This window comes from Hyaena hyaena, unplaced genomic scaffold (assembly GCF_003009895.1).
Source record: "Hyaena hyaena isolate Hyena2069 unplaced genomic scaffold, ASM300989v1 scaffold_374, whole genome shotgun sequence".
Lineage (NCBI taxonomy): Eukaryota > Metazoa > Chordata > Mammalia > Carnivora > Hyaenidae > Hyaena > Hyaena hyaena.
In genome coordinates this window covers 715,154-735,110 of record NW_024081007.1, presented here as the reverse complement: position 1 = coordinate 735,110, position 19,957 = coordinate 715,154, and the positions used below count along the sequence as shown (strand labels likewise).

The 19,957-nt window shown below is 38.9% G+C and overlaps 1 protein-coding gene across 1 annotated transcript in view; it reads right to left on the bottom strand.

Moving 5' to 3' along the window:
• RAB3GAP2 (RAB3 GTPase activating non-catalytic protein subunit 2) overlaps positions 1–19,957 on the bottom strand; it is a 97,398-nt gene that overhangs the window by 25,031 nt on the left and 52,410 nt on the right. Inside the window, exons 13-21 of the mRNA XM_039250609.1 lie at positions 18,227–18,366; positions 16,200–16,416; positions 15,497–15,640; positions 15,195–15,277; positions 14,574–14,638; positions 11,923–12,013; positions 9,295–9,422; positions 6,495–6,711; positions 6,031–6,128 (exon numbers count right to left, since the gene is read on the bottom strand). Coding sequence (XP_039106540.1) covers positions 6,031–6,128; positions 6,495–6,711; positions 9,295–9,422; positions 11,923–12,013; positions 14,574–14,638; positions 15,195–15,277; positions 15,497–15,640; positions 16,200–16,416; positions 18,227–18,366 — 1,183 coding nt within the window. The remainder of the gene's footprint in view (positions 1–6,030; positions 6,129–6,494; positions 6,712–9,294; positions 9,423–11,922; positions 12,014–14,573; positions 14,639–15,194; positions 15,278–15,496; positions 15,641–16,199; positions 16,417–18,226; positions 18,367–19,957) is intronic.

Sequence of the window (19,957 nt, the reverse complement as noted above, 5' to 3'; positions counted from 1 at the left end):
AATTAACTTATGAGAACAACCGAAGGGCCAGGAGAGGGAAGTTCCTGCCGGCGTCACCCCATTCGATCTCAACCACCTCATGGCATGGACAGTCTCCCACATCTTACACATGATGAAAAGTAACTTGCCCGGTACCGTATAGCTAACGAGTCGGGACTAAGGTCTGAACCTAGATCTGCCTGATTCTAACACGCTTGTTTTCTTTTCTCTTTAAAAAATGCTACACGTGCACAGGCATGTACATGTACAAACAAACTTACATGTTACATAATTCTTACAAATAAAAAATACATACTTTATAGTCTTGGTTTCTCCCTTTTTTGGTTTTACTTATCTCCCTTTTTCACTTAACCCTCTTATGCCTCTCACTATGTCAGCCTTTCTACCTCATCCTATCCAGAAACCTTATTTTTTAAAAATTTTTTTTAACGTTTATTTTTGAGAGAGTGACAGAGACAGAAAGAAAGCAGGGGAGGTGCAGACAGAGGGGAAGACCTCGAATCCACAGCAGGCTACAGGCTCTGAGCTGTTGGCACAGAGCCCGACGCAGGGCTTGAACTCAAAGACCACAAAATCATGACCAATGCTGAAGTTGGATGCTTAACCAACTGAGCCATCCAGGCACCCCTTGATTCATCTCTTCATTAGCAACAAAGTTTCAAAGTGCTCAGAAAGACAGACAACCCAAGGGGTTTCTGCAGACTAAATCACACTTAGACAAATTAAATGCCATGCCCTGAATCTTTCTTCATACTATAAACTCTGCAGCTAACCACTCCCCGCTATCCCCCACCCCACCTTTATTTAGCAAATTCTAAAACAAACAAAAACCTCTTTTACTGAACCCTCCTTCTCTGTCTCTTTCTAGGTCACCTTGTTTTTCTAACTCTGGTCCAATAGGATAATCTTTGCTTATAACCTAGTGGGTCTTCCCCTTTTTTATAAACTTTAAAAATTCCAATCAGCTTTGCTTTAGTTTGCATGTAAAAAGTCAGTATACAATAGAGAATATTATGGTAGCCATCAGAACACAACTGACAATTTTAGAATCACTTACAAGCAATAGGAAGATTTTTTTAAGTCAGAAAAAATTAAGTTAAAAGGATAAAATAATCAAAGAAGACTATACGGAGACAAGACACCACATAAAAACCTACACGTGGACGTACATAACAGAATAAGTATACAGAAGGTAGCTATCTCTATAACTAGTAAATACAAACTATTCTTTCATCACGATCACAGTAAAAAATGTCACACTATTTATAATGTAGATATTCATACTATAAATGTACATACTATGTTATTTCACATACAAATGTCACATATTGACACATGTACCAGATAATATTTGAGTATTAGAACTGGAGGAACCCATCTGTTCGACCTGTCTCAAAAGAAACTTATTTTGTCAGTTTTTTTGGAGGAGCCTTATTTTCCAGTCTTTCCTGAAAACTAGATCTGTTTTAGCTTACAGATTTAAAACTTGGTAATATTCCACTGAAGGTAATTCTAGTTTTAAACATTACTGTTTTAAACATTTAAAAACTATCAGGCTATTGGTCTCTGAATTACACTAATATAGTAAAAGAATGACTAGATCAAATGTAAGTTTTTTTTTTTTTTTTTTTTTTTAAATAGTTTATTGTCAAATTAGTTTCTACATAACACTCAGTGCTCATCCCCAAAGTGCCCTCCTTCATGTCCATCCCCCCCTCCCCCCCACATCCATCAGTCCTCAGTTTTTGTCAGCATTCAAGAGTCTCTCATGGTTTGCCTCTCTCCCTTTCCCCCACCATTTCCGCCCTTCTTCTCCCCCTTGGTCCTCCGTCAAGTTCCTCCTAATCCTCCTATACGTGCAAACATATGGTTCAAATGTAAGTTTTATAGGAAAATTAGTAAGTACAGTACACCTAGAAATATTTCTAAAATTAAAAATGCATACAACGTAGATTTTAAGTAGCAAATTTCTTCACAAACATAATTCCAATAAAACTCATTAAAATATTTCAGAAAAAAAAGATAAGAATTAGCATTTCCAATAGTGTCTTTATAACACTAATAATATATTTTGCTGAAACATCGAACATCTTTTATTCATAATGTTTGTATGCCTAACTCTTAAAGGTCTGTTACTCCTTTAACATAACAGATATTTATGCTCCTTAAACACTATTTGAAATTTAATAGCCTAGAAAAGTATCATTGGTCACTATTTTGGCACTGGCACTAACTTCTTTGGGAATGAGCAGGATGTAAGCAGGATGCACATTCCTACCTGGGTCCATCAAAGCCCTGTACTTTACCTTCCCAAGGCCAGACGACTTAGTCATGGCCTTGATGTGCTGGCTGCTATTTTCTCTGATCAAATGTGACCACGATGACCAAGCAGCCTTCATTAAAAGCTTGTCTTTTTTTTCTTTTAAATTGTATGTTACAATTTCTTTAACTCTTGGGATTTGTATTTTCTTTTAAAGAAGTTCCCTCTTCCCTTCCTGGTCGTACTATTAATTGCATGCTTTAAGTGAAAATACCTTGTTTGTTTCTCTATACTCATGGTAGGATTTTTAAAAATTACACAACTGCTTAAAAGCATTCGGCTATTGATAAAATACTTCTAAAAAAAAAATCTAACCATAAACAAGGAAAAAGAGACCAATCACTTGGGATTTGTGAAATACAATCTCTCAGAGATTTTTTTTAATAACTTAAAATTATAACCCATTTTTTTTTTAAATATTTTATTTATTTCTAGGAGAGAGAGAGAGAGAGACAGCGTGAGCAGGGGAGGGTCAGAGAGAGAGGGAGTCACAGACTGAAACAGGCTCCAGGCTCTGAGCTGGCAATCAGCACAGAGCCCGATGCGGGGCTCGAACCCACGAACCGCGAGATCATGACCCAAGCGAAAGTCGGACGCTTAACCGACTAAGCCACCCAGGCGCCCCAAATTATAACCCATTTTAAACATTCTATAGCACAATACTGCTATAGAGCACAGCTTTATGGATTTAAAATAGGGAGATCTACATAATATACATCACTTTATTACCTTCCTATACGTACATACTTACAATAAAGATCACTAATTTTAAGTGAGGTGTTGGCCCACACATCTTCATCCCTCGAAGTTCCCTCGTGCTTTCCGTGGTGAATCTCCAACCCCCACCCCATCCTCCAGCAAACGCCCATCTCCACTGTCACCATATTTTTGCTTATTCTAGTATTTCACAGAACTGAAATCATACAGTAGGCAATTTTGTTTCTGGATGTTTTCACTTAGTAAAATGCTTCTGGGATTCATTCATTCATTCATCCCACAGTTATTCTGTGTATCAGTAGTTCACTCCACTGTATGGACACCATCACTTATCCACTTATCAGCTGGTGGATATTTGGGTTGTTTACACTTTGGGCTATTATAAATAAAGCTGCTATTTATATTTGATTCCAAATCTATGTGAGCACCTATTTCATTCCTCTTAAATATTTAGGAATGAGACTGCTAGATTTTATGGTAAATTTATGTTCAATGTTGTAAGACACTTTCAAACTGTTGTCCATAGCTGCTGTACTAGCATTTGCATTAGCTGTGCCGACAGTTCTGATCATTCCACATCTTCTTCACCACTTGTGCCATCGGTGGTCTTCAGTTCAGACATCCTCTTCAGAAAGAGGCTACTGTGGTTTTACTCGGCATTTCCCAAACAGCGAATGATGCAACGCCTTTCAGGAGATCATCGGCCTTGTGTGTGTATCTTTTCTGGTAATGGTCTGTTCAAATATTTTGCTTCTTTTTTTTTTATTGTATTGTTTGTCTTACGACGGGGCTGGTTAAATTCTTTCCTAATGTGGCTACAATTCATTTATCAATTATAAATTCTGAGAGGCTTGCCTTTCAGTTTCTTAACAGTTCTAAAACACAGAAGTTTTGAATTTTGATGAAGTGTAATTGATCAATATTTTTCTTTTATGTTCCTGCTTTTTGTGTCCTATAGATCTTTGCTCAAACCAAGCTTTCCCGTTTGTTTTTAATTTTTAATGTTTTATGTATTTCTGAGAGAGAAGAGACAGTGTGAGCGGGGGAGGGCCAAAGAGAGAGGGAGACACAGAATCTGAAGTAGGCTCCGGGTTCTGAGCTAGCTGTCAGCACAGAGCCTGACGCGGGGCTCAAACCCATGAACCGTGAGATCATGACCTGAGCCGAAGTCGCACTTAACCAACTGAGCCACCCAGGCGCCCCTTCCCCTCTGTTTTCTTCTGTAAGTATTGTAGTTTTAGCTCTTATATTTATGTTCCATTCTGAGTTTTTATATATGGATTGAGGTAAGATTTGAGGTTCATATTTTCCCAGTTTCTTAAACCCCAGATTTAATGCAGATAACAATTTATTGATACTGATTAAACACAAAGTAAAATAAGAAGTATTCTGTACTCATCCTGTTTAAGCATCACAACTTTAAATAATAATACTTATCTCCTCTCTTTTTAACTTTTTATTTGATAACAGTTAAACATTCACTAGTGGCACAAACACACACACACACACACACACACACACACACACACAAAGAAAAGTTCCATGCAGCCTTCCTGCAGTCTCTCCTAATGCTAACATCTTACACAGTACCAAAACCAATAAAGTAACACTGGTAAAGTCCATAGAGCTTATTCAGAGTTCACCAGTAATACATGCATCCATTTGTGTGTGCATGCAACTCTATCAAATGTGTAGCTCGGCAAACACACCACTATGATCGAGCACTTAACTATATACCAGCACAACACTCTCGTGTATTAACTACACTCCTGTGTGTTAACCCTTCTAGCCACACCTGTCTCTCCCCCTCATTCACCCATCATCCTTGGCAAGCACTCATCTATTCTCGATCTCTGTAACTGTGCTATTTCATGATTGTTACAAAACCAGAATCATGCAGTACGTTTCAAAGATTGGCTTTTTTCCACTCAACATATCTTCCTCGTGGTTCATTCAAGTTGTTGTGTGAATCAATGGCTCAGTCCTCTTTATTGCTGAGGAGTATTCCATGATAAAGATGTGCCATAGTTTAACCTTTCAAGGACATTTGTGTAGTTTGCAATTTTTGGCTACTATAAATAAAGCTGGTTTGGGGGTGCCTGGGTGGCCCTGTTGATTAAGCATTTGACTCAATTTCGTCTCAGGAAATGATCCCAGGTTCATGGTAAGGAGCCCCACATTGGGGCTTAAGATTCTCTCTCCACCTCCCCTTCTCATACACACATGCTAACAAAAACAAAAATAAGCTGCTTCTGAACATTTACATATAATCTATATATATCTTTAACTGCTTTATTTCCTGATATACATACTGCAAAGTGACACAGAATAGAATCTGTTTTTAGAAGATTAAATGTTCAATTAAAACAATATATCAACATAGTCAACAAGCTCATAGAGGGAGATTGCCCAAATCCTGGCCGAAATATGAGATGTTAGTAGGGATGTGAAAAAGTTTGGATGTGTGCATGTAAGGGTTGAGGGAAAAGAGAAGGGATGACCACAGGGTCACCTCCCCTGTCTTTTGCAGAAGGGCACACATTTAGTGTTGTCCTTCTCTACTGGATCTTTTGTTTTACATCTGTTATAGCATAGAGGCTAAACCCTAACCTATATTCAAAGTTTGGGAATGTCTGATACCAACTCTGTATTGCTTTAATGGAAGTTGATTTTGTTCTGTAAATAAAACCTTTTTTAGTTCCAATATGAACATTTCCCTTGATGATCACAATCCACTATAAATGCATGCATATGTGTCAGATTCTAAATTTATTTTAGGCGAACCATGGAATATGCATGCTATAACTTACAGAGAATTAGAAAAATAACTACTAATCAAATATGGTGACTGTACGTTTCTTTGATTATTTCTGGAAGGTTTTGATGTTTGTTGTATGATATGCTTTCGACAATGGCATTTAAAAAAGAAAGAAAAGACGGACACTTCCAGATGACATCAGCAGGGAAGAACAGCATGCAGCAAGAAATCTTACCAATAACAGCTGAGGGCTAAGTCCAGCTGACTCCAAAGTATGACACATATCCTCAGTAGAGCTTTCTCCATGCAAACACTTCCAAAAAAAGAAACTGCCTAGTAAAACAAAAGCAAAATGCATGAATCAATAGTTACTTATCGTCTGAACTAACATTCTTCCTGAATTGCAATCTAGATCCCTAGAGAAGCAATACAGATTGAGAGAAATTAATGGTTTGGTGTGCGTGACTTTAATAGGAGGCAAATCATTGCATGTCTAGCACTTTAGTACACATAATAATCAATAAAACTTTTATGACAGAGTGCCTACATATCCAGAGCATCTTATATTAACTGAAAAATAATACGTTAAATTTTTTCACTAATTTTAAAACAAACTAAATCTCTGAGATGCTGTGAACTCTTCGCAGGGATTCATCCAGATGAGGCAAGGTGCAAAGAGCAGGTTATCAGTCCACCCACCTAAATCCACATACTCCTCTTCGCTGATCTTCTTTACATTGATCGCATCTTTCTCACATTCTAAATATTCCAGGAATGTTTTTACAGGCAACACACCATCCTTATCATCAGAGAATCGGACGGTAGTTGTTCTGGATTTTTCCTGTTTGTACTTCTCTAGTAATGCCTGGAGCTTAAGCAGTTCTTTTTCTTCAAGCCTCAGTAATACAGCCAAGTCCTTAAAAGATAGGGAAAAAAAAAGTTTTGAATACACCGTATCTCCTTCTCTGACTCTGCCAAAGAAATCAACCCCATCACCTGGAGTGAAATTCAAGACTATAAGAAAAAGATGACCTGTTAATTAACGTGATGGCTAAAATGTACTCTGCTTAAAATTTTATTCTCAAATTCATGAAGTGGGTGTTATTTAAATTAATCTTAAAAGACTACATATGACTAAAAGTACCATCTTTATACAATTTCTTGAGAATATACTCTTCTAAAATGTTTGGATTTCACTCTAATTGTATTAATGTATAATCAGAAAAAAATTACAAGAGTATCAACTGCAACCCTTGTGATTCTAAGAAAACCTTGTGATTCTATTTGAAACTGAATGTTTAGTAAGAAGCATAAACACGGTAAAATAAAAAAATACTGGAAACCAACAGTCACTGTAACTACATGTACATCCTCTATGTAACTCGTAGGGACACAGAGATTAAAAAGTCACAGATACATCTTGCTAGCCTTTCAAACTATTTTTATATACCATATGTGCAAAAACATCTCCCAATACTATTATTACTCTGTTAGGGGTAAACGCACGCGCGCGCTTAAAAGACCAGAAATTTGCCATGGCAATCACAACTTTCTTTCCTCCCCATGCTACCTGATAAAACTGCTCTTGTTTAAGAATGCAACTTTCCTCTATTTATTTAGTGAGGCTGTTGCTTTTAAGAACAAGCAGTAAATTGCAAAGTGCTATGAACAAACACTAGTAGTTCAATTCTATACTGAACTGATACATGAGCTTATATGAACTATGTGCCACAGACACCAAAAATGATTTCAAATTTAAATTTTAGTTTTATATGTACAGTACTGGCCATCCGGCCTAGAAAACGATTGCATATTTTTGAAGGACCTAAAAGTCCACAGCAAAATATCATTTTAGTTCTTAAAAAGTGCTTTAATGCTTCCGATTCTGTATCTCCCTCTCTCTCTGACCTTCCCCTGCTCACGCGGTCTCTCTCTCTCTCAGAAATAAATAAAACATTAAAAAAGGGGGGGGGATGCCTAGGTGGCTCAGTTGGTTAAGCGTACGACTTCGGCTCAGATCATGATCTCATGGTTCATGAGTTCGAGCCTCGCATCGGGCTCTGTGCTGACAGCTTGCTCAGAGCCTGGAGCCTGCTTCAGATTCTGTGTCTCCCTCTCTCTCTGACCCTCCCTTGCTCATGCTCACGCTCTCTCTCTCAGAAAAATATAAAACATTTTTTAAAAAGTGCTTTAAAAATTAACAAATAAAAAAAGAACAGATAAGAAACGATTTCTTAAATTTTCTAAATCTTTTATAGTTGCAAACTGTATTGGGGCCATTAAGTGGAAATGAATTCTATAAGGGATTATCAGTGACAGATACTTAACTTCCTTTGGTGAAGTAGGAGATTTGGGGTCTTAAAAAAATTTAAGCACTTAGGAATCTATGAAATGTCTAGGCAAGCCTACAGACATAATTAAATCAGCCTGACCCTTCTGTTGTTTGAAATGATTTTCCAGTAATGCTGAAGTAGAAAGAAAAACAAAAGATTCCGAAATGTGGCTTTATCATTTATAATGGCAATCACAGAATATTATGAAGACTGTTACAATGCTTTATGAAATCCATGTATAATCCCAAAGATAAAAAGATGGTACAGTGTGTAAGTGGTTTCCAATACAGAGAGAAAAATCTCTCATTTTTCTGTTTAAAATTTTTTATTCACATATGTATATTTAAAATAAAAGGCTTCAACTTTAAACTTCAATTAAGTTTCAGATACACCTGGTAGTTTCCTAAAAGCATTATCAGTGGCCTGACAACTAACTAAAATCACTTAAATAATTTTTCCTTTAGAGAGAAAAGCGGAAGACATGAGGCCCTGAAGGCAAGCGACCTGTCCCCACTCACACACGAATCTAAGGGAAAGAAACGCCAGTATTTCTCTCTATTCCCTATTAAGAAAACTTTATTTCTCTGTATGGAAAGTAAGAATTTTGTGTACATGCTCCTGAAATGAGCAATACTGCACTGTAATGATTACAACGTGCCGTTTTTTAATGTTTTACAGAATAAAAACATGGAGCAGTTACTATAATGAAACACTATGATGGACAGAATTCTGTTAAGTATCTCATTAGCACACAACAGAGCAAGTGTAGGAATGTGGTTACAGCACCACCACAGAAAAGCCAGTCTCTTCTGTTTGGCAGAATCCTTTTTTTTATTTTAAAAGAAATTAAAGTTTTTCTACTTCAGTAAACTAAATATAATGTAATTGGCAAATCTTGTCAAACTTATGTGATATGAAGGAACCTTAAAAAAATGAGAAAAACCAATGCTCCTAGGATAGTAAAAACAGATTAACAATAAAATGTAATATCTTAGTATAAATAATACAAATTTAACATTAAGGCACAGAGAGCCAGCAGGGTGTCATATAAAGCAAATACACCTTTATGTTTCATAAAATCTCTTAATTTTCTATTTTACTATCAATTAAAACATTAAAAATAATCCAAGAGATTATTTTGTATGATGAGGAACAGCATTACTTACATTATCAGAGAATGGTGTGTCTGAATGAAAATCAACAGAATTTAACTGACTGACAGACTCATAAAGATGGAGTAATTTCAGTTTACTGGCACAAAACTGTAGCAATCCTTCATCCACAGACTCAAGCTCTAAAAGGTGGAGGGAAAAAATATATTAAAGAGATCTATTTAACAGACTCACAAAAGATTTTTCTTTCATTAACGTTCATAGTCTTATATACTTCCCTGATGTTTTATTAAATATTGAGATGCTTAATAAGCTACGACAGATTAGTTAGAGATAATTTTCCCATCACGGAAAAATATCCACATTTTCAAACAAAATGAGGCACAATAGTAGTGGGGGGGTGGGGGAGGCGGGCGAAAAAAAGAAAAAAGAGCTTTCTTAGTCTAATATCAACTTTTTAAAAACTATTCTGAAAGCAGCTTTGAAAGTATCTCCCTCGCCCTGGAACTCATAAGCTGCCTATTATGGCCACACACCGAGGACGGATGACTGAACGCTGCTGCCTCCTGTTACCACAGCATCTGGCGTCAAAGGTCTCAGAATTCGAGCATTGATGCTGGACTGTGGCAGGTCATCCTCAAGGCAGGTGGCAAAAGAGACCACAGTGACACCTTACATCCGTCCACGAGGCTTCCTTCCCTTTTTTTTTTTTTTTTTTTTTAAGAGATGGAGAGAGACAGAGCGTGAGAGAGGGAGGGGCAGAGTGTGAGGGAGACACAGAATCCGAAGACCGGCTCGGAGCTGTCAGCACAGAGCCCGACGGGGGGCTTGAGCCCACAGACTGTGAGATCATGACCTGAGCCGAAGCGGGATGCTTAACCAACTGAGCCACCCAGGCGCTCCCACCAGGCTTCTTAAAGAAAGTTTAATACTAGAGAAATAGTCTCTGTATAAAACATTCCTGCAGGGCAGTTAAAAAAATTATTTTTAACATTTTATTTATTTTTGAGAGGGACAGAATGCCAGTGGGGGAGGAGCAGAGAGAGAGGGAAACACAGAATCTGAAACAGGCTCCAGACTCTGAGCTAGCTGTCAGCACAGAGCCTGACACGGGGCTCAAACTCACGATCCATGAGATCATGACCTCAGCTGAAGTTGGACGCTTAACCAACTGAGCCACCCAGGCACCTCTCCTGTATGGCAATTTAAATATTACCTAATATAAAACAACTATTATTTCATTACGTTTTTTTTTTTAACGCTTATTTATCTTTCAGACAGAGAGAGACAGAGCGTGAGCAGGGGAGAGGCAGAGAGAGAGTGGGAGACACAGAATCTGAAACAGGCTCCAGGTTCTGAGCTGTCAGCACAGAGCACGATGCGGGGGTTCAAACCCATAGACCGCGAGATCATGACCTGAGCTGAAGTCGGACGCTTAGCCAACTGAGCCACCCAGGCGCCCCAACAACTATCATTTCAAAAGACACTTTATCTCCAAGAGTTATTATAGTCACAATAAAAATTAGCATATTAAATAGGTGAAAGATTTAGGAATCCTAGTTATGTGCAGAACTTGAAACTAGTGATGATTTGATAGAGCTCCAACAGTGGTGCTTGGTTTACCCTCAGCTCAGTGCAAGATAAATTCTGATTTAATAAATTTTGAGATTTTGATAATGCCTTGAGGGACAGAGGAGCTTTAGAATCATACTATGCTTTTTAATGGGCCTTTCTAACAAGTTGTATGCACTGAAGAATTTCACTATTTTCCAAAAGTCAGCTTTAAATATGTGTTGAGAAAGAAAATCTCAAAATTAGGATGCTGAAAGTCTTGAAAGAGGGTACTATGATTTGCTAATTAAACCACTTTAAGTTGGCTTAAATATAAATATAAAGCTGGCTTTATATAATTACCATGACAAGCAGAAAGTCACAACTAGATGAAGTCTGCAAATTGCACACTACAATTTAATTGATGTTAGGGATTCTGAATAAATTTAATTTTGCTGGGCTAGCTAGAGTACAGAGTTAAAATCCTACAGACAGAGATGTAATTCTTTTTCAGACAAATAAATTCTGAATAGCAAAACAAAAACAAAAACAAACCAGAAAAAACAGAAAAATTTACTCATGGTCTGATTTGGGAAGTCTTATTGTTCCTGAGGGAACATGAGAAAGTGTGAACATGGATGAGAAAATGTGGATTCTATACACTAATAGAATATTAATTCAATGCATAAATTTTTTATCATTTTCTTTGTCAAAACAAAATTAAAGAACGCTGCATCTACAGAAATTGTTCTCCTTCCATAAAGGTAAACAGAAGACAGTGCCAGCAAGGGAACGTGGCTGGGACACCGCCAGCTCATTTCATTCCCATGCTGATGGCTTTCACACGTGTACAACTGTATCAGAATAACCACTTCTCGCCATCCTGTGCTGGCATCTTTCCTCCCAGTAGAGAGATTTGAAAGAGGAATATTTTTATATTCAGAGAAAGCCCGATGAAGATCAGCTGCAGACACCAAATAGGGAGTAAAATCTCCAAATACTTATGTCTTATACGTATTATTTCCACACCAAAGTAACATCATGGTACCTTTAACAGGAACAGCTTTCTATAATCAGAAGTGTGAAATCTGAAGTGAGACCAGAACCTCCAATCAGTACAAACCCTATTACCTTGATTTTTTAAAGTGTCCATTAAAGTCTGAGTGATGTTTCTAAGGCAGGAAAATGGTAAACGTTCACTTGCCAAAATGCTTTCCAAAGCCTAGAAGACAGACATTGAGCAATTCCAACAATTAGAAAACAAAATCATTGCCTTTTAAGTTCTGTATTTATACCTACACCTTCAAGGCCCCAAATTCCCAAGGGAAACTGCACCGGTAAGACGTTTTAGGACACTCCCAAAAGTGACTTTTGAAAAAGGCACATACGTAGAAAAATGTAACTGCCTCTGTACTACTCTCACACAAGCAGGCAGCTGGCTGCCTATTTGTTCAGTCTTCCAAAGCCTAACCTGGTTCCCTTTCCCCCTTTAACGTTGAAAATGATACACAATTCTATCAGCTTTTCCAGCATCTTTAATAAAATTCATAGTCTCACATACTATTCAGTAGTGTAATTTTTTAAAAAGGTCGAGACGACAGTCTGTAGCATGCAAACATTCCCAGTTTTGTCGCTCCAGGATGTAAGATAAGTAAAAAAGATGGTATCAGAATGAGAAGCCCTGTTTAGACAAGACCCTCCCTTTCTACAGATTCTCCACACGACCTCTCCTGGATGCCCGCCTTGTCAGAGCAATGTCAGCTTCCATAACCGAGCGCTGCCCTGAGGAAAATGAGAGCTAATTAGCCCTGTCAGAATGGAAGCTGGATGAAAAGTCACAGGGACTTGCCTGTTCTACACTAAAACAAGAAAAGGTATTTTGACAAAATGGCTGCCACAGGAAAAGGGGATGAGAAATCAGTAGTCACTAAATTCTTCCACACATCTAGCATTGCTTAGTGGCTGTGGATTATGAAACAGACATATTTGGTGAGGTCCCTACTTGAAGGGGCTTAAAAGAGGTAAAAAGGAAAAAACTGGTGAGCTCTAACCCATGTACATCAAGTAATTAGAAAACAAGTAGCCATTAGCTATTTGGTTCTGACTAGGAGTTCAGAGATGCCCATGGGGACTGAAGTGTTATATAAGAATTCAGAGAGTCAAGCAGCAGTATGAGGGTTTTGGATAAGAGGGTGCGAGTAAGGAAATCACAGTGAATTGTCATACTCGTGTCACAAACCCGGCAAAACTCAAGAAGTCTGGCTATCCCACGGGACGCTGAGGCTGTGGAGCACCAGCGCCTCACACAGCATGAGTGAGAACACAAATTAGCACAAGTATTTTGAGAAGCAATTTTTGATCAACTAGTAAAGCTAGCAAAGCTGGTACCCTACAGGTTCCCCTCTCAGGCATAAAACTCAGGAGAACTCTTACAGCAGGAAACAAAGATACAGTATCCTATGTACAAGGATAATCACAGTGTCACTGTAATTGCAAAAAACTGGCAACAACCTAAATGCCCACTGACAGGAGGAGAGTGAAGAAAGTACAGTCACAGAACGGGATTCATATGGTACGTGACTACATACAGTCCATGTAGTTCATGAGTACACACAGCACATGTAGTACAGGAGTGCAGATAGTACATGAGTACGTACAGTTCGTGAGTACACGTAGTACATGTAGCACATGAGTGCATATAGTACATACAGTACGTATCGTTCATGAGTACATATAGTACAGGACTGCATACAGAATACACAACACATGAGTACTTAGAGTACATGCAGTTCATGAGTACACACAGTACGGGAGTACAGAGTACATACAGTACATCTAGTACATGAGTACATATAGTACACGCAGCTCACGAGTACATATAGTACAGGACTGCATACAGAATATACAACACATGAGTACTTAGAGTACATGCAGTTCATGAGTACACACAGTACGGGAGTACAGAGTACATACAGTACATCTAGTACATGAGTACATATAGTACACGCAGCTCACGAGTACATATAGTACAGGACTGCATACAGAATATACAACACATGAGTACTTAGAGTACACGCAGTTCATGAGTACACACAGTACGGGAGTACAGAGTACATACAGTACATCTAGTACATGAGTACATATAGTACACGCAGCTCACGAGTACATATAGTACAGGACTGCATAGAGTACATACAGTACGTGCAGTACATGAATCAACTGTACATACATCAACATGGGTGCCTCAAAGAAACAGTGTTGAAGGAATGAACTAAGTCACAGAAGACATGGAGCATGACTCCATTTCTATAAAGTTATAAAAGGCAGAAAATGCATCAATATTTTAAAGGAACCACACAGAAATAATATAAGGAAAAGCAAACAAGAGAAACACGAAATTCTGAACACTGGTCGCCTTGGAGGGGAGGGGACTGAGGAGGGACAGTAGGCTCTTCAGAGTTCTGGTAACATTCTATTTCCTAAGGTGGGCGGTCAAACACATGTGTTTACTATTATTCTTTAATCTGAATAAATGCTATGTATAGATATGTGTGTCTATGTTTAAAACATGCATACATGTGTATGGTACTATTAATTTTTAAAAGAAATAGGAGAAAGAAACAACAGGAACTTCCATATATAAAGATAAAAAGGATGCATGAATAAAAACATGAAAAGAAAGACGTTAACCTGTCATGTTTAGAGGGGAAAAGGAAAACAAAGCCTTTCTTAAGAGAAATAGGTCACAGCTACTCAGCAGGAAAGTTTACCTACATACTTACTTGTTTCTTGGTTGCAGGATACTTAATATCAAGAATTAATCCCTTTATTTCTGTTTCAACCAAATCTACAAAGAGAAAATTAACCAAAGTAAATATTTCACTACTATTATAAGGCAAATTTTATCCAGAAAAAAAAAAGAACTGCATATATTTCTAACTATCAGTCAGTCTAAAGGACTTCTGGGTTCTCTCACATTGTTATTTTGCATGAATGTTAACATCTCCCAGGTAGCAAGCTGCATCTTTACAGAGCAATTCTGATAAGAAATATACAGGATTACTTGCACCTCACCTTATCTTAAGGAACTGCAACTTCTCAGAAATGAACTTTTTTTAGAGAGACAGAGAGAGCAAGCACACACACCAGTAGGGGGAGGGGCAGAGCGAGAGGGAAAGAGAGTCTCAAGCAGGCTCCACGCCCAGCACGGAGGCGGACCCGGGGCTCCATCCCATGACCTCGAGATCATGACCTGAGCTGAAATCAAGAGTCAGATGCTTACCCGACAGAGCCACCCAGGTGCCCCTGAACTGAACTATTTCGATTGCTCCATTTAGAATACGCTATTAATTTAGAAAATGACGGAAGAGCATGCTTTATTATTTTCACTGAAGGACACCCACCGAGATTGGGAGGTTTTGTTTTCAGCAGGGTCGCCAGTTTCTTCACTAGGTGCATGTCCTTGGCTCGTTCACACTTCTTGTCGCTAAAACAAAAATTACAAAAATTCTTACAGAATATGAAATCACTTTCCTTCTAAGTCTGACACACTCCAACTCTCTCTTTCCTTATGTTCTTCCTATTTAACTTTAAAGATACCTGTCTAATGAGAAAACAACAACAACAACAACAACAAAGTAACTACAAAACAAAGAGCAAAATGCGGGATGGAAAAGTCAGAAGAGAGACACCTGACAGCTCTTACCTCAGTGCTAAATGGAAAGGAACATGTACTGTTTTCACACTTCCGGACACCGGATCAACAAGACAGATCTGGTAAGTCTGCGGCTGCCAGCTCTGACTGGTCACGTTATTTAGGCCCATTATTTTATAGCCAGGATACAGAAGCCTGAGGAAATCACATGCCAATACAGTAAGAATATCAGAGAAAGGAGAAATGCCAAAAGTGCTTATATGATAGAGAGGGACCCCTACATTATTTTTGATTCAGGGGCACTAGTAAGGCAAATAAATACTAACTGATACCAAAAACCTAAGTAAAGCAGACTTGACTGGTAGAATGCTGCCTTGTTAAAATGTGCTAGAAAACTAAATGACAGGCCTGTGGCAAACAAAGCATTCACCTCACTGACCATCATCACCATGGGAATCTGAAGGAATCTCTCCTTTTGAGCCCCCACAGCGTAAGTAAGGGATGGGGGCAAATGGCAGCTCCACAGGTCACTTTATTAAATTCAGTAGCATATCATTGCCTTTTCAGTAAGAGTTTTTTGTTATTAAATACTTAATCTTGAATTATATACCAGGCACTCACAGGGAAAAACCATAATAGGGAACGCTGCAATTCTCAAGCCACTTGCCATCTAGTAAGCAGCTTTAATAAAAGCTTTACTTTAATAAAGGCATTCTTTTCTGTAACCAGGATAACGACAGGGTGTGTGGCTCACCTGCAGTGCTTTCCCACGTTGAAAGCTCCCACCCTAGGCCCTTGCTGTGTGCTCCACACCTCCAAGATTCCCCTTCGTGGTGCGTAGATCACAAGGAACTGAGCTACGCGACTTGGACCCTGAGTATTTCCAAAGGGGGAAAAATCCGCCTTTTCTGGTACCCTTTCGTGGAGGTCCTCAACGATCTGCATCCAACCGATCTGTGCATCTCGATACCCTTCGAGACAGAGGAAAAGGACAGCTATTTAGTTAATTAATCTAAGTTCAATCGCAGCTTTCCAGAGCACTGTGGAGTATTTTAGCCAGGAGTTTCAGAGCAGCTATGGAAGCACATTACCTTTTTATTGTGAAATAGCTTCATCAGATCTTTTCATCAGAAAAGATAATCCTAATTGTAACAAATACCAACTCAATCACCAAGTCTTACTAAATCTCAGAATTTTGTTAAATTTGCTTCTGATCACCCTTTTTCTTTAGAAAGAAAACAGGTATCATTAAGGCTTCATGAGTCCCTTCCCTGACCCCATTCTCTCCCCTCCTTCTCTTTAAAAAATTCTTTCCCTTCGAAAACTCTGGGGAAGGTTACCAGGTTTGGATTTTGAATAAAAGTCCCATTAAAATAGAAGAAAAAGATCAACTTGATTTCGTGCTTTTCAAATCCTGTGGTGCCGTGTAGACGGGGAATGGGGTGCAAGGTGGTGGCAGGAAGCTCCCGCCTCCAAGAGGAGGCGGCTGACATGGTCTTCCATCTCAAGGAGGCCCCTCCACAGGCCACGGGCCCCTCTCTTCCAGGTATGGGGGACACGGCAACAGCTGCAGCAGGGAAGGCCACAATGCCGCCACTATGATCACTGCAGTGGATCCCACTGGGGCACCTAGGTCTTCTGTATTCTGGAAAAGCCTTGCTGAGAACCACCCTTGATGTTACTTCAGAAGACAAACACCGAGGAGAAGTGATGTGTCTACAGCACTGAAACCTACGTCTATAGACACTTAAACATGTAACAGGTAACCACTGCCGAATTCTCTGACAAGGAGGTGATACTGGCCTCCATCTGTCCAGAATAATTTAATGTCCTCAAATCCATTATTCCTCACACGGGTAAGTAGAGACCAGAGTGCATCACAACTGTGACTTCTAACCAGGAGTCTGGGCTGACGTATTACTATTCCAAAGGATTAAAAAAAAAACAACAACAACAACTGCATTCTCCCCTTCTTCCTTGGTCAAAGAGATTTGATCTTTCTCAGGCTGACAGTGTGCCTAGATATTTTCAAGTCTCCCTTATAGTAGGTATGACTATGTGACTGAGTCCTGGCTAACGCACTGTGGAAAAAGCTTGGTGGGAAACCATCTTCAAAGTGGACTGGCTCAGCTGGAAGGTCTTCTTCCTTTCTTCCTTCGTGGAACTCAGAGAAGAAGGCTGGAGCTCCAGCAGTCATTTGAACCATGAAATAACCTTGAGTGGGGAAGCTACATAAAAGGAGACTGAGCTCCTGAGGATGGCATGGGCATATCATTACAACCCTGAACCTGGGTCTTTTATTAGCAACTAACTGGAACTCCCGACTGACATGTTACTAAGAAACTTAAGTAAACTGACCCCAGCATATGGATATGGAAGCCAAATAAGCAAAGATGGGTTTTGCTAGGTTTTGTTGTCTTTAGTTTGAAAGACTCAGTATTCTAAATTTAAAGAGAACACTGGACTTAAGCATGACCTCGTGAAGTCTAATGAATCTAACGGGAGCAAGAAGCTGACTTCAGAAAATGGACAATGACAGAACTGAAAAGCACATGAGGAAGAAATTAAAAGCCTATAAAGCGATCAAACTTAAAGAAGAGATCAACTGGATTATCAGATCAACTGTTGTTGATGGGAGTTCTTGTTAACAAGAAAAGCAAGCAAGCATACACATAGTGAAGTAAGCAGTGCTGTCAACCAGAAGCTGAAGGATGGGGATACCGCTCAACTATACGGGCAAAAAACAAATTAACTTTCTTCCAGATTTTTATAAGGAAGTACCTTTCCACATGCGAACTGCGATTCCTCTAGCTACATCCAATAAAATAACTCTGCCAAAATCATCTGTTACTGCTGCCAGTGTGTTACACGGAGAGAGACATATACTTTCACCGTGGCGTCTAGAATCTGGAAGTCCAAATCTGATATTTAAAAGAAAATATAAAGCTCAAGTCAGATTCCAATCTAGAAAAAGTTAACAGAATAATGAAATGCATAAACAAACAGGCCAAATCTGTTTTTAGATAAAAAAATAAAATTAAACTTTGCATGGATTAATGGATAATTTATTAATCATACCAGACATTTTGCAACACAAAATACATAAAAAGTTTCTTCCATTATAAAACAAAAACAGTTAAGTTTTATTTCACAGTTTTTCTATATAGGTATCCATAATCTTATATTTTTAGAGAATATCAAGTATAACTACCTTGTCTTGATTAAGTGTTATGTCATAGGAAACAGTACCCTCGTGACCAATTAAATTTTAGAATACTATGCTCCTACACAGGCATATTTCATCTGTTCTATGTTCATTTTTTTTAAATATGTATTTTGAGAGAAAGCACACAAAAGTACAAGCAGGGAAGGGGCAGAGAGAGAGAGAGACAGAGAGAGAGAGAGAGAATCCCAAGCAGGCCTCAGGCTGTCAGCACAGAGCCTGGATGCAGGGCTTGATCTCACAACTGTGAGATCATGACCTGAGCTGAAAACAAGAGTTGGATATTTAACCGACTAAGCCATCCAGGTACCCCTTAAGTTCATATTTCTAACCTCTACTTTCTGCTAGATGTCATTTCCTGCTGACACCAGCATACCTACCTGAAGAACTCTCCCTCTTCTAAATAATTACCTTTATTTTTATTATCTTATTATCCTTTTTAATGTTTATTTTTGAGAGAGAGAGCATGAGCTGGAGAGGGGCAGAGAGAGAGGGAGACACAGACTCTGAAGCAGGCTCCAGGCTCCAAGCTGTCAACACAGCTTAAGTTGGACACTCAACCAACTGAGCCACTCAGGTGCCCCTAAATAATTCTTTAAACTGTTCTTGTTCCATAACCAACCTTTTAGAACTGCAAGATAAAAGAGCTACTGCAAAAGGACCCACTTTGAGAAAAGCCCAAGACAAAATGCCCAAATTCTGTTACATCTGTGTGCAGGCAGAGGGCACTTGGGCTTACGTCTTGATTCTTAAGTGAATTTAGAAAATGTGAGGTGTTACAATATTTTAAAATAAGATGAAACAACCTTAGAGGATAGTCTTCAATAAAGTTTAATAACAGTTCATTATCTCTTTAGTTGAAGAACATCTACGACGGGGGGGGGTTCTGTTTCCCTTCATGGTAGTATTTTATATTAGGTAACAAAAACGATTTAAAAACAGAATCAAGCAAAAATCAGGCCCTCTCCAGCACACCCTGACGAACACTGTATCCTACAGCACCAGGGAAGTCAACAAAAAGGCACAAGCCTGCTTCCTCGGAGTGCCTGAATGCACGCAACTCCTCGCTTTTGTTTTTTAAAGAAATCACTAAGCACTTTTTAAGTTTACACAGCTGACTGACAAACTGAAGTATTAAAAAAAAAATTCAACCACTATCTGGGGTACCGGGGTGGGTCAGTTGGTTGAACATCCGACTCTTGATTTCAGCTCAGGTCATGATCCCACATGTGGGATGGGAGCTCCATGTCAGGCTCCACACTGCCGGCACGGAGCCTGCGTGGGATGCG